The 17,923-nt window shown below is 37.3% G+C and overlaps 1 protein-coding gene across 38 annotated transcripts in view; it reads right to left on the bottom strand.

The window, feature by feature from the left end:
- Nucleotides 1-10,110: 10,110 nt before the first annotated feature.
- Nucleotides 10,111-17,923, bottom strand: part of ELAVL2 (ELAV like RNA binding protein 2) — a 159,855-nt gene continuing 152,042 nt past the window's right edge. For 25 of the 38 annotated variants that reach the window (XM_021675339.2, XM_021675346.2, XM_064380971.1 and 22 more), the window contains 2 exons: nt 13,448-13,486; nt 10,111-12,892 (listed from right to left, as the gene is read on the bottom strand). In XM_021675339.2, the coding sequence (XP_021531014.1) occupies nt 12,562-12,892; nt 13,448-13,486 (370 nt within the window). In that variant the 3' untranslated portion in view covers nt 10,111-12,561. The remainder of the gene's footprint in view (nt 12,893-13,447; nt 13,487-17,923) is intronic. The other 13 variants (XM_021675342.2, XM_021675348.2, XM_064380974.1 and 10 more) reach the window with 1 other exon arrangement.

Raw genomic sequence — 17,923 nt, 5'->3', positions numbered from 1 at the left:
ATCATTTTATGAGACCAACATCATCCTAATACCAAAACCCGGCAGAGACTCAACAAGAAAAGAAAACTACAGGCCAATATCCATGATGAACATAGATGCAAAAATCTTCAATAAAATACTGGCAAGCCGATTGCAACAGCACATCAAAAAGCTTATCCACCATGATCAAGTAGGATTCATCCTGGGGATGCAAGGCTAGTTCAACATACACAAGTCTATAAATGTAATTCACCACATAAACAGAACCAAAGACAAAAACCACATGATTATCTCAATCGATGCAGAGAAGGCCTTCGACAAAATTCAACAGCCCTTTATGCTAAAAACTCTCAATAAAATAGGTATCGACGGAACGTATCTCAAAATAATAAAAGCTATTTATGACAAACCGACAGCCAATATCATACTGAATGGGCAAAAACTGGAAGCATTCCCTTTGAAATCAGGCACTAGACAAGGATGCCCTCTCTCACCACTCCTATTCAATATAGTACTGGAAGTTCTAGCCAGAGCAATCAGGCAAGAAAAGGAAATAAAGGGTATTCAATTAGGAATGGAGGAAGTCAAATTGTCTCTATTTGCAGATGACATGATTGTATATCTAGAAGACCCCATCGTCTCAGCACAAAATCTCCTGAAACTGATAAGCAACTTCAGCAATGTCTCAGGATACAAAATCAATGTGCAAAAATCACAAGCATTCCTATACACTAATAACAGACTTAAAGAGAGCCAAATCAAGAACGAACTGCCATTCACAATTGCTACAAAGAGAATAAAATACCTAGGAATACAACTAACAAGGAATGTAAAGGACCTGTTCAAGGAGAACTACAAACCACTGCTCAACGAAATAAGAGAGGACACAAACAGATGGAGAAACATTCCATGTTCATGGTTAGGAAGAATCAATATTGTGAAAATGGCCATACTGCCCAAAGTAATTTACAGATTCAACGCTATCCCCATCAAGCTACCAATGACCTTCTTCACAGAACTGGAAAAAACCACCTTAAACTTCATATGGAACCAAAAGAGAGCCCGCATAGCCAAGTCAATTCTAAGCAAAAAGAACAAAGCAGGAGGCATCACACTACCCGACATCAAACTATACTACAAAGCTACAGTAATCAAAACAGCATGGTACTGGTACCAAAACAGAGATATAGATCAATGGAACAGAACAGAGGCGTCGGAGGTGACACAACATATCTACAACCACCCAATCTTTGACAAACCTGACAAAAACAAGCAATGGGGAAAGGAATCCCTGTTCAATAAGTGGTGTTGGGAAAACTGGCTAGCCATATACAGAAAGCAGAAACTTGACCCCTTCCTGACACCTTACACTAGAATTGACTCCAGATGGATTAAAGACTTAAACATAAGACCTAACACCATAAAAACCCTAGAAGAAAACCTAGGCAAAACCATTCAGGACATAGGCGTAGGCAAGGACTTTATGACCAAAACACCAAAAGCATTGGCAACAAAAGCCAAAATAGACAAATGGGACCTGATCAAACTCCACAGCTTCTGCACGGCGAAAGAAACAGTCAATAGAGTGAATCGGCAACCAACAGAATGGGAAAAAATTTTTGCAGCCTACCCGTCAGACAAAGGGCTGATATCCAGAATTTACAACGAGCTAAAAAAGATTTACAAGAAAAAAACAAACAAGCCCATTCAAAAATGGGCAAAGGATATGAACAGGTACTTTACAAAAGAAGACATACATGAGGCCAACAAACATATGAAAAAATGCTCATCATCACTGGTCATTAGGGAAATGCAAATCAAAACTACGTTGAGATACCATCTCACACCAGTTAGAATGGTGATCATTAAAAAATCTGGAGACAACAGATGCTGGAGAGGATGTGGAGAAATAGGAACACTTTTACACTGTTGGTGGGAGTGTAAATTAGTTCAACCATTGTGGAAAACAGTGTGGCGATTCCTCAAGGACCTAGAAATAGAAATTCCATTTGACCCAGCAATCCCATTACTGGGTATATATCCAAAGGATTATAAATCGTTCTACTATAAGGACACATGCACACGAATGTTCATTGCAGCACAGTTTACAATAGCAAAGACCTGGAACCAACCCAAATGCCCATCGGTGATAGACTGGACAGGAAAAATGTGGCACATATACACCATGGAATATTATGCAGCCATCAAAAACGATGAGTTCGCGTCCTTTGTAGGGACATGGATGAACCTGGAAACCATCATTCTCAGCAAACTGACACAAGAACAGAAAATCAAACACCACATGTTCTCACTCATAGGTGGGTGTTGAACAATGAGAACACATGGACACAGGGAGGGGAGCACTATACACTGGGGTCTGTTGGGGGGGAGAGGGGGGATAGAGGGGGGTGGGGAGTTGGGGAGGATAGCATGGGGAGAAATGTCAGATATAGGTGAAGGGGAGGAAGGCAGCAAATCACACTGCCACATATGTAACTATGCAACAACCTTGCATGTTTTTCACATGTACCCCAAAACCTAAAATGCAATAAAAAAAAAAAAAAAAAAATACTCACACATGAAGCATATTATGAACCCTAAGGCAGTAAGATTATGGATATGCATAGAAATACACACTCCTTCACCAAAATGATATTCATAAGCAGAAGTACAGACACTAGAAAAATACTGAAACAACTCTTTCATTTGAGCTGCTGTTTCTGAAGTGTCAGCCATTAAACTGGAGCCAAGATTATCTAAAAAGATACTCTATCCAAAAGACAGAAATCAATGGGCACCAGATTGTATCTGTGACTTTCTTTCTCATGCGTGCAGATGCAGATTATCCCACAAAAGCTCCAACAACTCAAAAGCAGCAAACAAGAAGTAAACACAAAAGGAAAAATTCCTGAAAAAACAGCATAATGTTTTGAGATGAGTCACATTCAGGTCTGCATGGGGAGGATTCAGGAAAAGGAACAGTACATGTTCTTTCTGCACATGTAGCCACAGTCATCCTGGCTTGTGCAAAGCAGCAAGGTGTTTAAGTGACTCTGATCAACACAGCATGCTGATGATCCCACTGAACATTTGATTTGGCTCAGGATCGCCCAATCGAATTTGCTAACACAGTAGACTCCAGAAGAATCACCCGTTAAAACCAATCCAAATACAGACTCTAAATGTGCATAAGGCCTTTTGTGATCTCCGCTGGAGCTTATAGTATCTAACAGCTGCAACTCTGACTGTTCTAGCTAATTGCTCTCAGCAACAAAAATAAACAATCGCTTCAGGAAGGAGACTGTATCCGCCAAATATTAATGAATTTTTAAAGTCAGAAATCTCAAATCTTGGTTTAAAAACCTGGCTAGTGCTAAAAAGTCTCAAAGAAACAGTTAAAGAGGCCCTGAAAAAAAAGTCCTTAGTTTGTAGTTAATCTGCTCCTCCCACCCACCTAGCCCCCTCCCCAACACTAAAAAAAAAAAAGAAAAAAAATGTGCCTTGCGTTTGGAAGAATTTAAGCAATCTGAGATATTTTAACTCATGTATAACTTTTTAACATATGGGGGAAAAGAGTCGCACTGATTGGAGCTATTTTTAAAGTGCAGCTCTACCATAAAAATAGACATTTACTCATAAGGATGCTTGAATAGAGAACAAGCCCAATCTACGTCTCATTGTTAAGAAAGGGGTGAAAAAAGGCTGTCGTCCTTTCTGGAGAGCCGTTTATGGTCCGCCTGTGATGTCATGGCAGGATCCAGGTGCACTCTAACGAGCAGCTTTCAGTCTCATCAATTCTTTTAAAAGTGCTCTTCTACCATCAGCTACTCCTCTTAGCACAGGCAGTAAGGAGCCAGTATTTACCCAGACCCTTGCAAGACAGAACTTCATGGCAATCAGAGACCCAGGAAGGAGGAGGAAAAATTACTTACCCACAGTTGGGTTCATTGTGGTCCTCTCCTCCTTGTCCCCATTAGGGAAGGAAGCATTTTCTTTAGCTAAGAAAAGAAAGGACAGAAGTAGTTCTTTTCTGTACTCTGGTATCTACTTGCCCTCTAACCATAAAGAGAAAAAGTAGCTTCATATTTCTCTCCCTGTGACCCTACTGCATAGCTGATGCCTGCATCCAAATTGCACACCTAATACAGTTGCAAGTAATCATTTAGGCATCACTACCTCAAACTGAGGTTTGGAGAGATGAGCTTAGCGTCTGGAGTTAATCTGTCTCTAAATAAAAGCCTGGAGACTTACACCTGTAAACCCAGCACTGTGGGAGGCTGAGGCGGGTGGATCACAAGGTCAGGAGTTTGAGACCAGCCTGTCTCTACTAAAAATACCAAAAAAAAAAAAAAAAAAATTAGCTGGGCATGGTGGTGAATGCCTGTGATCCCAGCTACTCAGGAGACTGAGACAGGACAATCACTTGAACCAGGGAGGCAGAGGTTGCAGCAAGTCAAGTTCACGCTACTGCACTCCAGCCTCGGAGATGGGGTGAGACTCTGGGAAAAAAAAAGAAGCCTGGAGAAACAGACTTGTAATAAATAGGAAATCACATAGAACTAATTTTTATACCTCCCTGACATAATGTCAGCCACAATCAATATATAAAAAACAGATATGAACTTTTGTTTGACATGTCTTAAAAATGAGAAATACATTATTTTATGTCTCAAAAAATATTCTCCCTACATGCAGAGAACACAATTTAAAAAGCAAAAACATCTTTATTAAAGAAAAAAGCAAATCTGAATGTTTAAAAATGTTGTAGAAATGAGTCCAGCGTGGTGGCTCACACCTGTAATCCCAGCACTCTGGGAGGCTGAGGCAGACGGATCACCTAAGGTTCGAAGTTTGAGACCATCCTGACCAACATGGAGAAACCCCGTCTCTATTAAGAATACAAAATTAGCTGGGTGTGGTGGCACATGCCTGTAATCCCAGCTATGGAGGCTGAGGCTGGAGAATCGCTTGAACCTGGGAGGTGGCGGTTGTGGTGAGCCGAGATCGCGCCATTGCACTCCAGCCTGGGCAATGAGTGAAACGCCATTTCAAAAATTAATAATGTTGTAGAAAAGATTAAAAATAAAGTGGCAGAGACAAAATGTACTCAAAAATGTTTTCTTTCCATGAAGGGACTGGGTAAATTTTGACTTGTATTTTTTTGTACTTTATACATTTTCCACAGTGACTATATTGACTAAAATTATTCTCAGGGAGGTAAATAATACTGAGTGCATCAAAATATACTATACGCACTTACCTATGTTCAACTTCTAGATGTCACACATATCCTGAAGGATTTCAAAAACTTGACCCCATAAAAGGACACAGCTCGTAAAAGCCAACTTAGCTTTTGTTTTAGTACTGTGATGGTAGGAAGGACAAAGTTCCAGGAGTGGGGAGGGCGGGGATTAAGTGTCAGGTCTCAGGCTAGCAAAAAATCTTGGAGAACCTTAATTTCTCTGGACCTGGCTCATACATATGCAAAATAAGGTGTGCTGAACAAGACCACTGAAGTGTTGTCCTAGTCAAAACCAGACTGAGAAATAGAACATAAATTTTTAGCCTAAATCTTACAGCATAGTGACTGGTATAGAGCAGGTGCCTGATGTACATTTAGTCAAAGAATTCATGGAAATTTTAAAAAAGTAAAGTATGTATTTAAAACAGAGCTTCCCACACGTAAGCCCTGGTGTGCTGCTGGGCTTAGAAGTGGTTGTGCCTGTGTGGAGATAAAGGTTCCCCCTCAGGACAGGCTCTCATGACATAAAACAGTTTAGGAAGCACAACTTTTATACTACTACTACAGCAAAAAATAAAATAAATTTCTTTATTAGGATTAGGTTTCAGACTAAGTTTATGAGAAGTTCTCACCACCCTTTAGGTAGGAAAGACCGAATGCTTGGCTTATCATCTGGTATTCAGGCCATCTTAACATAGAAAACCTAAGTAGCAGTTTACTTAAGCAAAGAGGCCTTCTTTTTGCAGTGTACGAATAGAAGACAGGTACTTTTTAAAGAGTAACTCCTGAAAAACAGAATACATTCAACATATAGTTCTGTACATACAGACAACACACTGAAGCAATCATTCTCAAGACATGAAATTTCTACTAAAGAACATTTAATACGGTGTCAACTGCAATTTCTGGTTCAGCATGTATAGTAACACCTGCTTAACCTTTCTGATAGTAACTCAGGGGTTTTTTTTTGGTGTTAAATTCTGCATTAGTTCTTGTAATTACTACTACCTACCCTATAACAAAACATTTTTAAAGAAATAGATTATCTATAACATCATGTAAAAGTATGGGGATTTTCGTTCAATAAGGTGCTCAATGGTACTTCCTGACAGGGTGGTCTTTTATCTTCAAGGTCCAAGGAACAAAGCACTGCATCTTTTGGATGCCTACATAGATTTATGGGTGATTACTTCCCTCCCCTATTCTCATGGCCACGACTACACCTTTGCCACAACTGCAGTTAAAAACCAGCAATCCAGATAAAGCTACCTTGCTGCCACCTGTGCTTCCTTCCAAAGGGTGAGTCACCCTGAGAGTGGCTGCTGGTTTCACCATGTCTGCAGGAAAATCCACAGATGGGCTGGCTGCTTCTGAAGCATGCATTCAATAGGATGAAGAGGATTGTCAAAAGGAGTACACCATGAAAATCAGCATTAGAGATAGCATGCGGCTATCAACAACCTGTAGGTCAAAGGGCCTACAGGATAAATAAGTCAGCAACGTTCATCACTGAAATGGTTATTAGTTTCCAAACACCAAAAAAAAAAAAAAAAAAAAAAAGGCAAAAACCTATCCAACTAAAAGATCATCTGGCAAAGATCTGTGAAATATTTGAATTTTTAAATTTTCCCCTCACCTTCGATTAAGATGATGCTTGAGTGATATGGGAAAGAAGAGTGTAAAATACATATCCAAGAAAGAAATGAATCAGGTACTATAACACTAGAAAATAGCATAAATACTAAAAAATGATCACTTTTGTCATCTTAAACAGTAGAGTTTGATAGGTATAGTGGTGGGAGAAAAAGATTAGTATTCTATTGCTGGAGAGATTCTGTTTTTGTTTGATCTTTTCATATATACTGATTACCTGACACATCCCAAATAAATACTTCTTTTAAGAGAGCAATGTCCCTAGCAAGTTCTATGGAACTCCCCAAACAACATATAATCTATCAAGGCAAATAATTTTTAGTGTTGCAGTATAAATGGGCAAGAAAGCAAAAAGTTTTGCTGTTTAGCCATCTTTTAGCCTTAACTAGTCATGGACACAAAAATGTTCAAGGAACTCATAAGTCTATACTGAATTCTCCAGAAATTCTGGAGAATTCTCCAGAAATAATAGAGGTGGATAGAGGCTTGCCTAGATCTTGGATCACAGGGATCTCTTCTTTAGCTGTCTCCCCCAATATCTTTCAAAATCCCACCTACCCTTTCTGATCCAGCTCAACTGCTGCCACTTCTGTGTGGCTCAGCATTCCCAACCCACAAACACCCTCTCCCCGACTACATGCACATAAGGAGAAACTCCCTTTCTCCTTTTAATGCACTTTGTACACACTTTCTTTTTACTGTATAGTTACTTGCAGATGTAATCTTCTAGAGCATGACAGGCTCCAGGAGAGCAGAAAAGCATGTCTTCCACACATTTATGTCTGCAGAAATAGACTGTTTTCTTGTATTTATATTTACAAGGTATTTATTTGAAAAAACAAGACCTATGAGTGTTTTTGAGGCTTAGTATATCAAGGTAGTCTTCACCTACATCTTTAGTTATTTAAGAACAATGTTAATACTAAGTTTAAGATCCTAATATAGTGGTGTGTTAACCTAGGGTAAAACCCATCAAACATACTTTTAATATCCAGGGTACTTTACTGTATTAGTACATTCCAAATTGTCACTCCATAGATTACGTTTAGAGAGAGCAAGACTATCCAGTCAAATACCTCAGTCCATCCAATAATTCAGACATACAATGTCTTATTGTGTATTAGTAGCTTTGATTTTTTTAAAGAAAGGATCTGGGCAACTTGAGTGTGACAGCATTAAAAGATTTGCGAAACTAAGTGATATCACTGTCAGACTGAAAATTAAACAATCAGCCAACAATTAATCCAAGAAAGGAAAAGATGAATCTCTAAGAGTAGAACAGGTTTACTTTTGTGGAGTTGTAACTAGATTTATAAAAACTACAGCAACCTAGCCTGACAGCTGCTCTGGGCTCTCACAGCACTTAGAATGCTGCAGTCATAGCCTTCTGGCTTCTTTGTTTTCCCTTCTAGGTGGTATCCAAGAAGGTTAAGAGCAGTATTTTGCTCATTTTTAGAGACCCAGGGCACAGTATACTAGATAGTTAACTATGTGTTGACCAACCAAAAAATCTGTTTCTATGAGCCAGAATTCTAGAAAGGTTAATTTCAGTAAGGTCCATCCTGTATCAACAGGATGTCTGTATTAATGGTGTAAATATTTGATCTTTCCAAGTTGAAGGGACACAGGCCTACTTGTGGAAATTTTCAGAGTAAGGGTGTGAATACTGCTACTAGAAGTAGAGAAATATGGGCTATTCACTGCAATGACGGACTGTAAATGTTCTGCATCCAATAATAAACTGTCATGATTTTATCAGTATTTGTTTGGTCCCACAGTGTGAGGTTCCAATATAACAGAGGCATAAAGAAGTTAAATGACTTCCCCTCTTTTTCTTCTTCTACCCAATGAAAGGTATATGGCATGTTGCTCTCTAAGTAGCTTAATAGGCCTAGATACCAAAATTTCAACAAACTTATTAAAAGACATTTTCTTTGTCCTACGTAACCCTGTAAGCAAGAAGTTGTCAGTTAGTACTACAATTTATTTTTAATCCTGTTATAAAAGAAAGAAATCTTGTAATCTGTTTATCTTTAAAAGCAGGAAGGTTAAATCGCTAACATTTTTTCTCAGATTAAAATAACGTAAAATGATGTTAACATTTAGAATTTCACGTTGGCCACTCTAACACTGAATTTCAGTATTGTTCAGATAATCTGTAAGCACAGGCAAGAAAGGGAGAAAAACAAAATTTCCCCTCAAATATACCAGTAGTCACTATACCAACTTCCTTCGCTGAGAATTTTTCCACTATCTGCTTAATTATAAAAGAACTGCTGACATTCAAACCAATCAAAATACTGATAAAGCATGCAAGAAGGAGAGAGGTAAGGGGAGGATATTCCAACATCACAAAATTGGAGTATTAAATTCATATAATAAAAAGAGGGAGTACGGAGATTTCAGATTAATTGTATGTTGAAAGAAAAGGAAGTGTCTTGTCACTCAGCTACACTCTTGACTAGTAGGTTGTGAACTCAGGACAATTATTTTTAGAATGGCTTCTACCAAAAAAGCCGACAGATACAATAAAGTCATTTAGTACACTTTGTTTAAAAAAAAAAAAAAGTACTTCATTTTACTCATTTGTCTGAAGTTCTATAGAAGTAGAATCCTTAGATAAAAGAACAGCAGGAAATCTTTTCTTCTTCACAGATCTGCTAAAGGTGTATACATGAACTGAACTTGTATGTGAAACATGGGGTTGGCAAAGTTCATGGTTTGTAACATGTGCGACACACACCAACACTTAATAGAAACTGAGTTTCTGATTTTAGAAAAGAATCTCTTAAGCCAGCATTTGTGCAAAAAAATAACTTTTGACAAACCAACAGTTAATCCCATGAGTGAATTAAATATTGCCAGTGGAAGTTGAGTAAGTTACCTTCCATTTGGTTTTTCTCTAACTCAAATAAACGTGTAATGGTAATTCCCATTTGTGCAAAAAGCTGAAGGTTGAATCAGAGCCATAAGATGGTGCTGACATCCGATTTCCCAAACTTTACAACTAGCAGATGAAACTATGTCTTCCTGTGAGAATTACTCATTTAGTAATATTTGAGAACTAATCAGAAGGTGCCATTCAGTCCAAAAAGTTTTTGCATGTTCTACTTCAATTAGCATGCCTTTTGGAATTCTAAGAGATAGCACTGCTTTCAACTCAAGAAAGCAAGTCTGTTTATTAGACTGAGCACAGGTGCCCCCAAATTGTGTAGAAAGACCTACTCACCACACTGTTCTTTCCCTTCAACTTTGTTTATTGATGTACTGAACATGAAAAAGTACAAAGAATCCAAACACAAAAGAAAACATGTACAGCCTCTTAAATACTCAACAGAATATATTTTCTATTCCAACAGATGTGAATTAAGTCATACTGTACAACTTCAAATAAATACCAGCCTTACATTTTATTAAGTGCTCTGATAAACACTGTAAAGTGAAGCACAATTTGCATGCCCTCTCATCAATGCCTTGGTTTGCTACAATAGTATAGGAAAGAAGCATGTAGCTGCTGTTTTCCCTTGAGGGAAACCTTATTATTTTTTTTTAAGTATATACATGTATTTTATTTTTTAGTGTTTTTTTTCTTTAAACGCAGAAGGTTAACTCTGACAATCTAAATGCACCTAAGGATATGAGAAAGTGCTAAGCCAATTGATTTCTGAATAGCATTGAGTGGGTCAGCATGAAAACTCGCTTATTCACTTTAGCACGCGCCTCACAGTATATGTACTGTACTATACTGAAAAATTTTATAACTACAATTTTAAATAATAAAAAATAAAACTCAAAGCAACTGCAAAGATAATGTACAACTATGTTATGCATAGCACATTGCCTGTTCTAAGGGGAAGCATGTGAGCATCTCAGTTTATACAAAAAGCAGGACGTAACTATATAGTTCTCAGTGCATCCTGATGAAGGCATTTTTGCCTTCAGCTTTTTTGAAAATTTATTATACGCTAGATGCTAATCAGAAAATATTTTGTATTTTTTAAAATTTCTTTCATACATGGTAAAGACTTATTTTATTATTTCCCCAAATAGTGGTTTAAGCATCATACAAAGTTAAATTTCAATAGCATACAGATATTTATGATTTTTGTATGAAAAATGTAAGGAAATTTGTTCAAAACCTATGGTTATACTCATTTTTTTATACCACAAACATATTTATAAACGAAAATGTAGCATCACCATAAACAGCTGAAGCTAGACTATCTACAGACAAAATTAGCAACAAATCTGATGCACTGTAAATTCAAGTCCTCAGGACAACAAAAGTGATTAAGCAAGACCTCAAGTAACAATGTTAATGCCATTTACAAAGGAAAAAACTGATACAAAAACATTCAAAACCTGAACATCACTTGGCATGTAAGGGAAAAAAAATCAAATTAGCTGAAAGGTTCATAAACACAAGGTCTTATTTACATTACACAAAGCTCAGGTGTTAGCCTTGAACGTAACTTTCAAAATACCTTCAAATATATCCAACTCAGATCACTTTTGCTGATTTGCTGCAGTACAAATCATGTGCAACATCTTTTTTCCTTAAGACAAAACAATTCTTCAAACAATACTGCAAGTACATCACTAAACACCATGAGCTCTATCTGAAGGGATTTCTTTAGGAAGAACAGATTTTTTTCCCCCATCTCTTGGTAATTTAAATTTCTTGCCTGCTCTTATATATTCTTTTGTAAATTTTTTTATTTGTTTCAAAATCACAAATCAATGTGAGCCACCTATCACATAATAACCAGGATGATCAGACGCTCCACTGGTGATTACAAAAATGAAATCAGCAGTGTTCCACCCATTGATTCTACTCCTTTCATACAAAGATCTCAAAAGTATTTTCTACACCATAAATCTTTCTAAATTTTCCAACCACTGCAAATTTCCTGGTAAATTTTAAAAGCTCACTAGGTGTCATATGAAGAGATTTCTCAAAGTATTCAAGTCAAAATATTTGTTCCAGGACCAGTAAAAAGTTTCTCCAAATTTTCTTTTTTATAAAAATAGATGCTTTTTTTAAACCCACATCAAAGAGGCTCTTATCTCTTTGGCAAGGTACTGCTTTACGAAAAGTTCTCCAGTATTCTTACAATAAGCGTTTATAATGTAGCCCCCCCCTTCCCCAACCCAAATCATAATTACAAAATAAATACTGTTTTAAACTTCATAAATAAAAATGTAAACTTCAAAATACTTTTCTTAAACAGACATAACAGCAATGCTTTAAATGTAAACCAAACACAAAGCTAATCAGAAAAAGGAAAAAAAGGGGGGGAAAAAAGACACAACCAACTGAAGAATTACAACACAAAGCCTCAGTATTTACTCACAGGTTCAAGGCAGTTATGTAAAAAGAAAAGAAACGTCTTCCCTTAGCTGAAACACTTTAAAAGGTCCACCTTCTTCAAAGAAGGCAATAGAATGCAATGTGACAGGTAAAAACCCTGTACCTCTTGTCCATATTCAAACATAAAAGATATTTAAGAAGTTTTAATTCAAATACTAGCAATAAAAAATCTCACATATTTCTTAGGATGCTAAGTAGTCATTTTATCCCCATCTCAACACTGACTTACAAAGACATTTACTAATGTATAAAGTTTCTCTTAACTTGCCTTTGTTGTATAGTTTTCATATATAAATGGACTGAGGACAAGAGCTCATTAGGCTTTGTGCGTTTTGTTTGTCTTAAAGGAGACCTGCAGTACTCTGTCTCCCAGACGGTATCCATTGAGGCTAGCTATCGCCATGGCAGCCTCATCATAGTTTGTCATAGTCACAAATCCAAAACCTTTGCATTTATTGGTGTTAAAGTCACGGATGACCTTCACGTTGGTGACAGCTCCAAAAGGCCCAAACATTTGCCACAGGATACTCTCATCTGCGTCAGGAGCCAGGTTGTACACAAATATACACCACCCTGTTCCAGGGTGCCCAGGGATATTAATTCCAGCCAGACTGGTCATTCCATCAATGGTCATTGGAGAAAACCTACTAAACAGAATAGGAAACACACACAAACAACAAAAAAAAAAACAGAAACAGAAGTTGGTTATAGCAATGGACTTATACCTTTTCCATCCCCAAGAATTTTAGTAGTCCTCCTCCCCCAACAAATATTTGATGTTTTCACCAAGGACTGTGTGTGGCTTTGCATTGACATGCTAGACTACTGAGATATTAATAAGTTATGAAACGACCATTATTTACTGCACTAAATATCATCTACTATAGCAAAGAAATATATTTAGAACTGGCTTCATGAATTAAGCAGGATCGGCAGTGGGAGGGATCAACACACACGTAAACATGCTATAACGTCGCAACGCAATATGAAACAAATGATGGGTTTTTAAAAGACCAGGTGGTATCCAGTGGTATAAAAATTTCTTGAGTCAATTGTGCTTCAAAGAGCAGCTTTTCATTAGGTTGCACATGCAAAATTAAACCCAACAAAAACTTATGAGGGGTGTGAACAGCACTCCCAAAATCAAAAAAACCAATCAATTGTGGAAAGGGATTATGAGTATCATGAACCTCTATCATTACCTCTTTACTCCATAAGCCATATTGAGCAGATTGTCCAACCTGCAAAACACACATTTAGCAAACTTCAGTTTTTAATTTTTCCCCTTGATGTTCAAGAAAGCTGGACTCATCACTGCCATCTTCTGAGGGGCTATCTGTACACTGATTATATGTGAAGCCTCAGAACACTGGGTCTTTTTACATTCTTGAGCTAATGGGCACCGAATGCCACAGGACAGTTCTTCCAATGAATGGTTTCTTTCTACAAGGGTCAGTACGTGGGACACAGCGAAGGTCATCTGAGGATACCTTTCAGAGAGGAAGTGCCAAAGTTCTGGGATAGTTAACTTTAGTGTTCTCATCAGGTAGGTTGAAAGTGATCAACGTGTAGCTACATGTTCTTTATACTATTTTTGATTTTCACAAGTCTGTTGGTCCCTGCAAATACCTAAGGCACACAGAGTTTAAGTGGCTTGCTCAGGGCTAGTAAATTATGGCACTGATATTCAAACTATGCAGGTTACAGAATTCTATAAATTTCCCTTTAATTTGTCAACTTTGAAGGACTTTCACCTCTTAGAATCAAAGAGCTATAATTACAGATAGAAAAAAATCTTACAGACAACCCAAGCTAACCCTCCTATCTCAAATGTGCTCCACTGAGGTCAAGAAGAAAGAAAATCCCACCAATCTAGTGTGCAACAAAGCCAGGAGTTCAGATTCTGATCTGGATGCTGTATTCAAATTATGCTGTAGGAAGTGTCATCCTACTCAGTTTTGAAAGGCCAAGTAGGAAACAAAACAAGCCAACCTGAGCTTCTCAAAGTGTTAAAGAAAGTAAATAGGGGTGTTGGTTGCGGGGGGTGTTGGTACTCTTTAAAACCTTCTACCATTTTTCTATATCAAAAATTAGTTTTACAGTATTTGATTCTTCTTGCTTCATCAGTTTCAAAAACCACTGTAATGTCCCAAATTTCCACAGTGCTTACCAATTAATTATATGTTTTGAGGAGGTAGGCATAACTTAATACATAGCCCACAACCACCTTCAACTGCTACAATGCCCAACCCTCTCCAAAGACATCTCAGGGTTGTCCCTCCAAGACTGGGGGGCAAGGAGGCGGAAATTTTTTCTTTAACACCTGTGCAAGGTAAGTTTGAAAAAAGTCTCAACCTTACTGTCTAACCCGTGGAATCAAGTCAGGCTAAAGTACACATGCAAAAGCAACTCCTTTTAGTTTTATAAAAGCCAAAAACACATCTCATCTGGTCTTTCAGAATGGGGAAAAAAATGTAGTCTCCCCATATCCCTGCCCTCAATCTCCACTGAAAATCTTGTTTTGTAAAGATAAGAAGAACTGAGCTTATGCAAAGGGTAAGGAAACAGAACAGACCACAATGACACTAGCCAGGGTCACTGATGGTTTATAATAAGTATGTGATGACCAAATAAAGACAATGAGGTCACCAAAAGTATTGTCAACTACTTAGTCTAGAATGAAAACTACTGAGAGGATTGGTTGGATGACCTTGTTTCCACATAGTAAAGACAGCACATATGTGGGGTTTTATTTTTTGCAGAGATGAGTATAGTAAAGATGCCATGCCTTTATAGTCAAGAACAAGGGTCACAATTGCCGGGAATTAAGACAAACACATATTAGTATTGCCAATCATAAAGTAACAATACAATTTAATCAAATTGCTAGAATGATCAATACAAAATGCATCTGGCATACGATACCTGTAGAAAAGAACAGCACATTGAGGTCTCCATCCAAAGTACCAGAAGGCCCAGAACGCAGAGGCACCTTATCAATTCACTCAAAAGTTATACCATCTATGCCCATTAATTGCATCCAGGTAGGGACTGGTCATGCTTTGCCACCACCCACCCAGGACACCAAGCAAACACCCAGAGAAAGAATACCCTAATTGAGTTTTCAGAATTTTCAAACAGGGTAGAAACCAAACCTGCCCCTGAAGCGAGTTACAGTCACACGTTAACAATGGAGGTATGTTCTGAAAATGTGTTACTAGGTGATCTCATTGTTGTACGAACATCGTAGAATGTACTTATGCAAACCTAGATGGTATAGCATATTACACGCTTAGCTATATGGTATAGTCTATGGCTCCTAGGCTATAAACCTGTATAACATGTTACTGTACTGAATTTTGTAAGTAATTCTAACACAATGCTAAGTATTATGTATTTAACCATATCTAAACACAGAATAAGTAATTCATTGCACAAAAATATTAGGGTAGCTATAACATCACTAGGCAATAGGAATAATTTTGCAGTCCACTATATTCTTATGGGGCCACGGTCATATATGTGATTGACTAAAATGCTGCTATATGATGCACAACTGTACATGCATTAAGGGAGAAACATTTCGTTTCCATCCTCCATCTCCCCAACTTCCATCTCTGGTATCTCCAGATAGGAGGTCTGGAATTTTAATAACAGGATCTCTGATGACCCTCCAAATTATGATAGGGCATCAAATTTACCTGCGAAGTCTTATATGATACAATGATCTTCACTGGTTTCTTCACTTTTCTCTCATTACAAAAAAAAAAAAAAGGTCTTTTGGAATTTAAGCCAAGTTATCAACTCTAATCTTTCTTCTCCCTCATCACCAATGAGTGTAGGGAGAAGCATGGAACCTAGAAAACTGGGCCCAGGCACTGCTGAAACCACTGCCTGTATGCAGCTGGGCCCAGAAGTGTTTCCTTGCTCTCTCAGAAAAGGCAGCAGGTGCTCCACATGGGCACCATACACTCCAAATCTAGTAGCAGTTGGCAAACTGTAACATAAGCAGTTGTAGGAGAAAATGGTGCAGCACCTCAGACACAAGGACTACTACAAGCCACTACAAATACGTCTTTGCTGGGTCTGTCCATAGCTCAAGGACGTATCTTACTGTTATTTAGAAATGGAAGTCAACTTTTAAATGGAAAGCATGCTAGCTGCCTCCAGAATAACTCAGGGAGGGGAGGTGTTTGATAATGTACTACATTATGGAAGGTAAATGTTTAAGTAGCCATTTTATATATATATATATATATATATATAATAAAAATAAATATGTATTTAACATAAAGTATTTTTTTACTTATATTTAATAGATGCACTAAACCCAGTACCCTTTCAGTCCTGTGTATCACCTGCCTCTCTGCAGAAAGACTAAGCAGTCTCAAAGGGGAGAGGTGGCCAGTGGCACTCCCCCTCCTCTTTAAACTGAACACAATTCATATTACAAATAACACAGCAAGCTTATATGGAGGATTAAGCTGGATAACCTGCTTTAATTAAAATAACCTTCATTTAAAGAAAATGTAACTTAAAAAAATTACTCGTTACAAATAAAAATCAGAATAAAAACTGGTACCAGTAAAGGAAATGTAATAAGGAAAGGGAGAGCCGATTATTTCTCCTAGTCTTAGTACAAGCTACATTATGAGGTTACACACAAGATAATTCAACATACATCACATGAAGTCAGATGGGAAATCTGAAATTATTTTTTGGGTCTTGCTTTAAAAGATATTATATTTATTAAGATATTAGGTACACGGAAAATGAAGCCAACCAGTATAGCAATTAGCAAGACATTTAATATATTGATTGTCTCATCTTTATCCTTTTTTATGTTTGATTAGTTTCTAATTTAATGACTAGCACAAGCCCATGTACGTATGTAGTTTATAAAAAAAAAGCACATAGGAGAGATATGTGTACAAACATTTTTCTATCAACAGGAACACAGTTCCAATTATAACTTGTCAACATTTTGAATACAACCATGTATGAGGTGGATTATTCCTATTTAAAGCTAGGTATTTATAAGTAGAAAATAAAAATAAACTACCTAATTTCTAAAAAATTTAGCTGATAGACTATGAGAGGGTCTACATGTAAGTAAAGGGGAAATGTGAAACCAATTAATGAGAAATAAAAATATGAAGTTATTGATAAGTAAGAAAATATACTCTGAATCCCACAAATAATGGTTATCAAAATCTCTCCAAAGCACCAACCAAGAACTGCTTGAAAATTATCCACAAGACCATGATCTTACTGCCTGATTCAATTAGATGGTAGCATCTGTCCTCTAAGAAAGGGGAAAATTATTCAAGGGGGTTGATACCAATTTCTTCCGAAAGGAAATTGTAATAATACAACCAGCACATGCCTTAAAGGGAACGCAAGAGCTGATTTCAAAGGCTTTTTAAAAAATGCATAAAGGCTCACAGAAGCAGGCACACAGGCCATTAGACTAGATCATATTCAATAAAACTAAAGCTGCTCCACAAGAACAGAACATGAAAAATTTTGGCTTAAAGTTTAATTCTGATATAATGTCCCAAGAATATACTTAAGGGGCTTGAATTATACCATCCATCCAAATAAATAAGGCTTGTCCTATTTTGAAAACTGTAGTCAATTAAATAAGCATATTAGACCAGCAGTGCTCATATTAAAAT

The sequence above is a fragment of the Aotus nancymaae genome, unplaced genomic scaffold (genome assembly GCF_030222135.1).
Source record: "Aotus nancymaae isolate 86718 unplaced genomic scaffold, 86718_ANA_hifiasm-v0.15.2.pri h1tg000003l, whole genome shotgun sequence".
Classification (NCBI taxonomy): Eukaryota; Metazoa; Chordata; class Mammalia; order Primates; family Aotidae; genus Aotus; species Aotus nancymaae.
The sequence above is the reverse complement of the archived record's forward strand: the minus strand, read 5'-3'. Positions and strand labels throughout refer to the sequence as shown.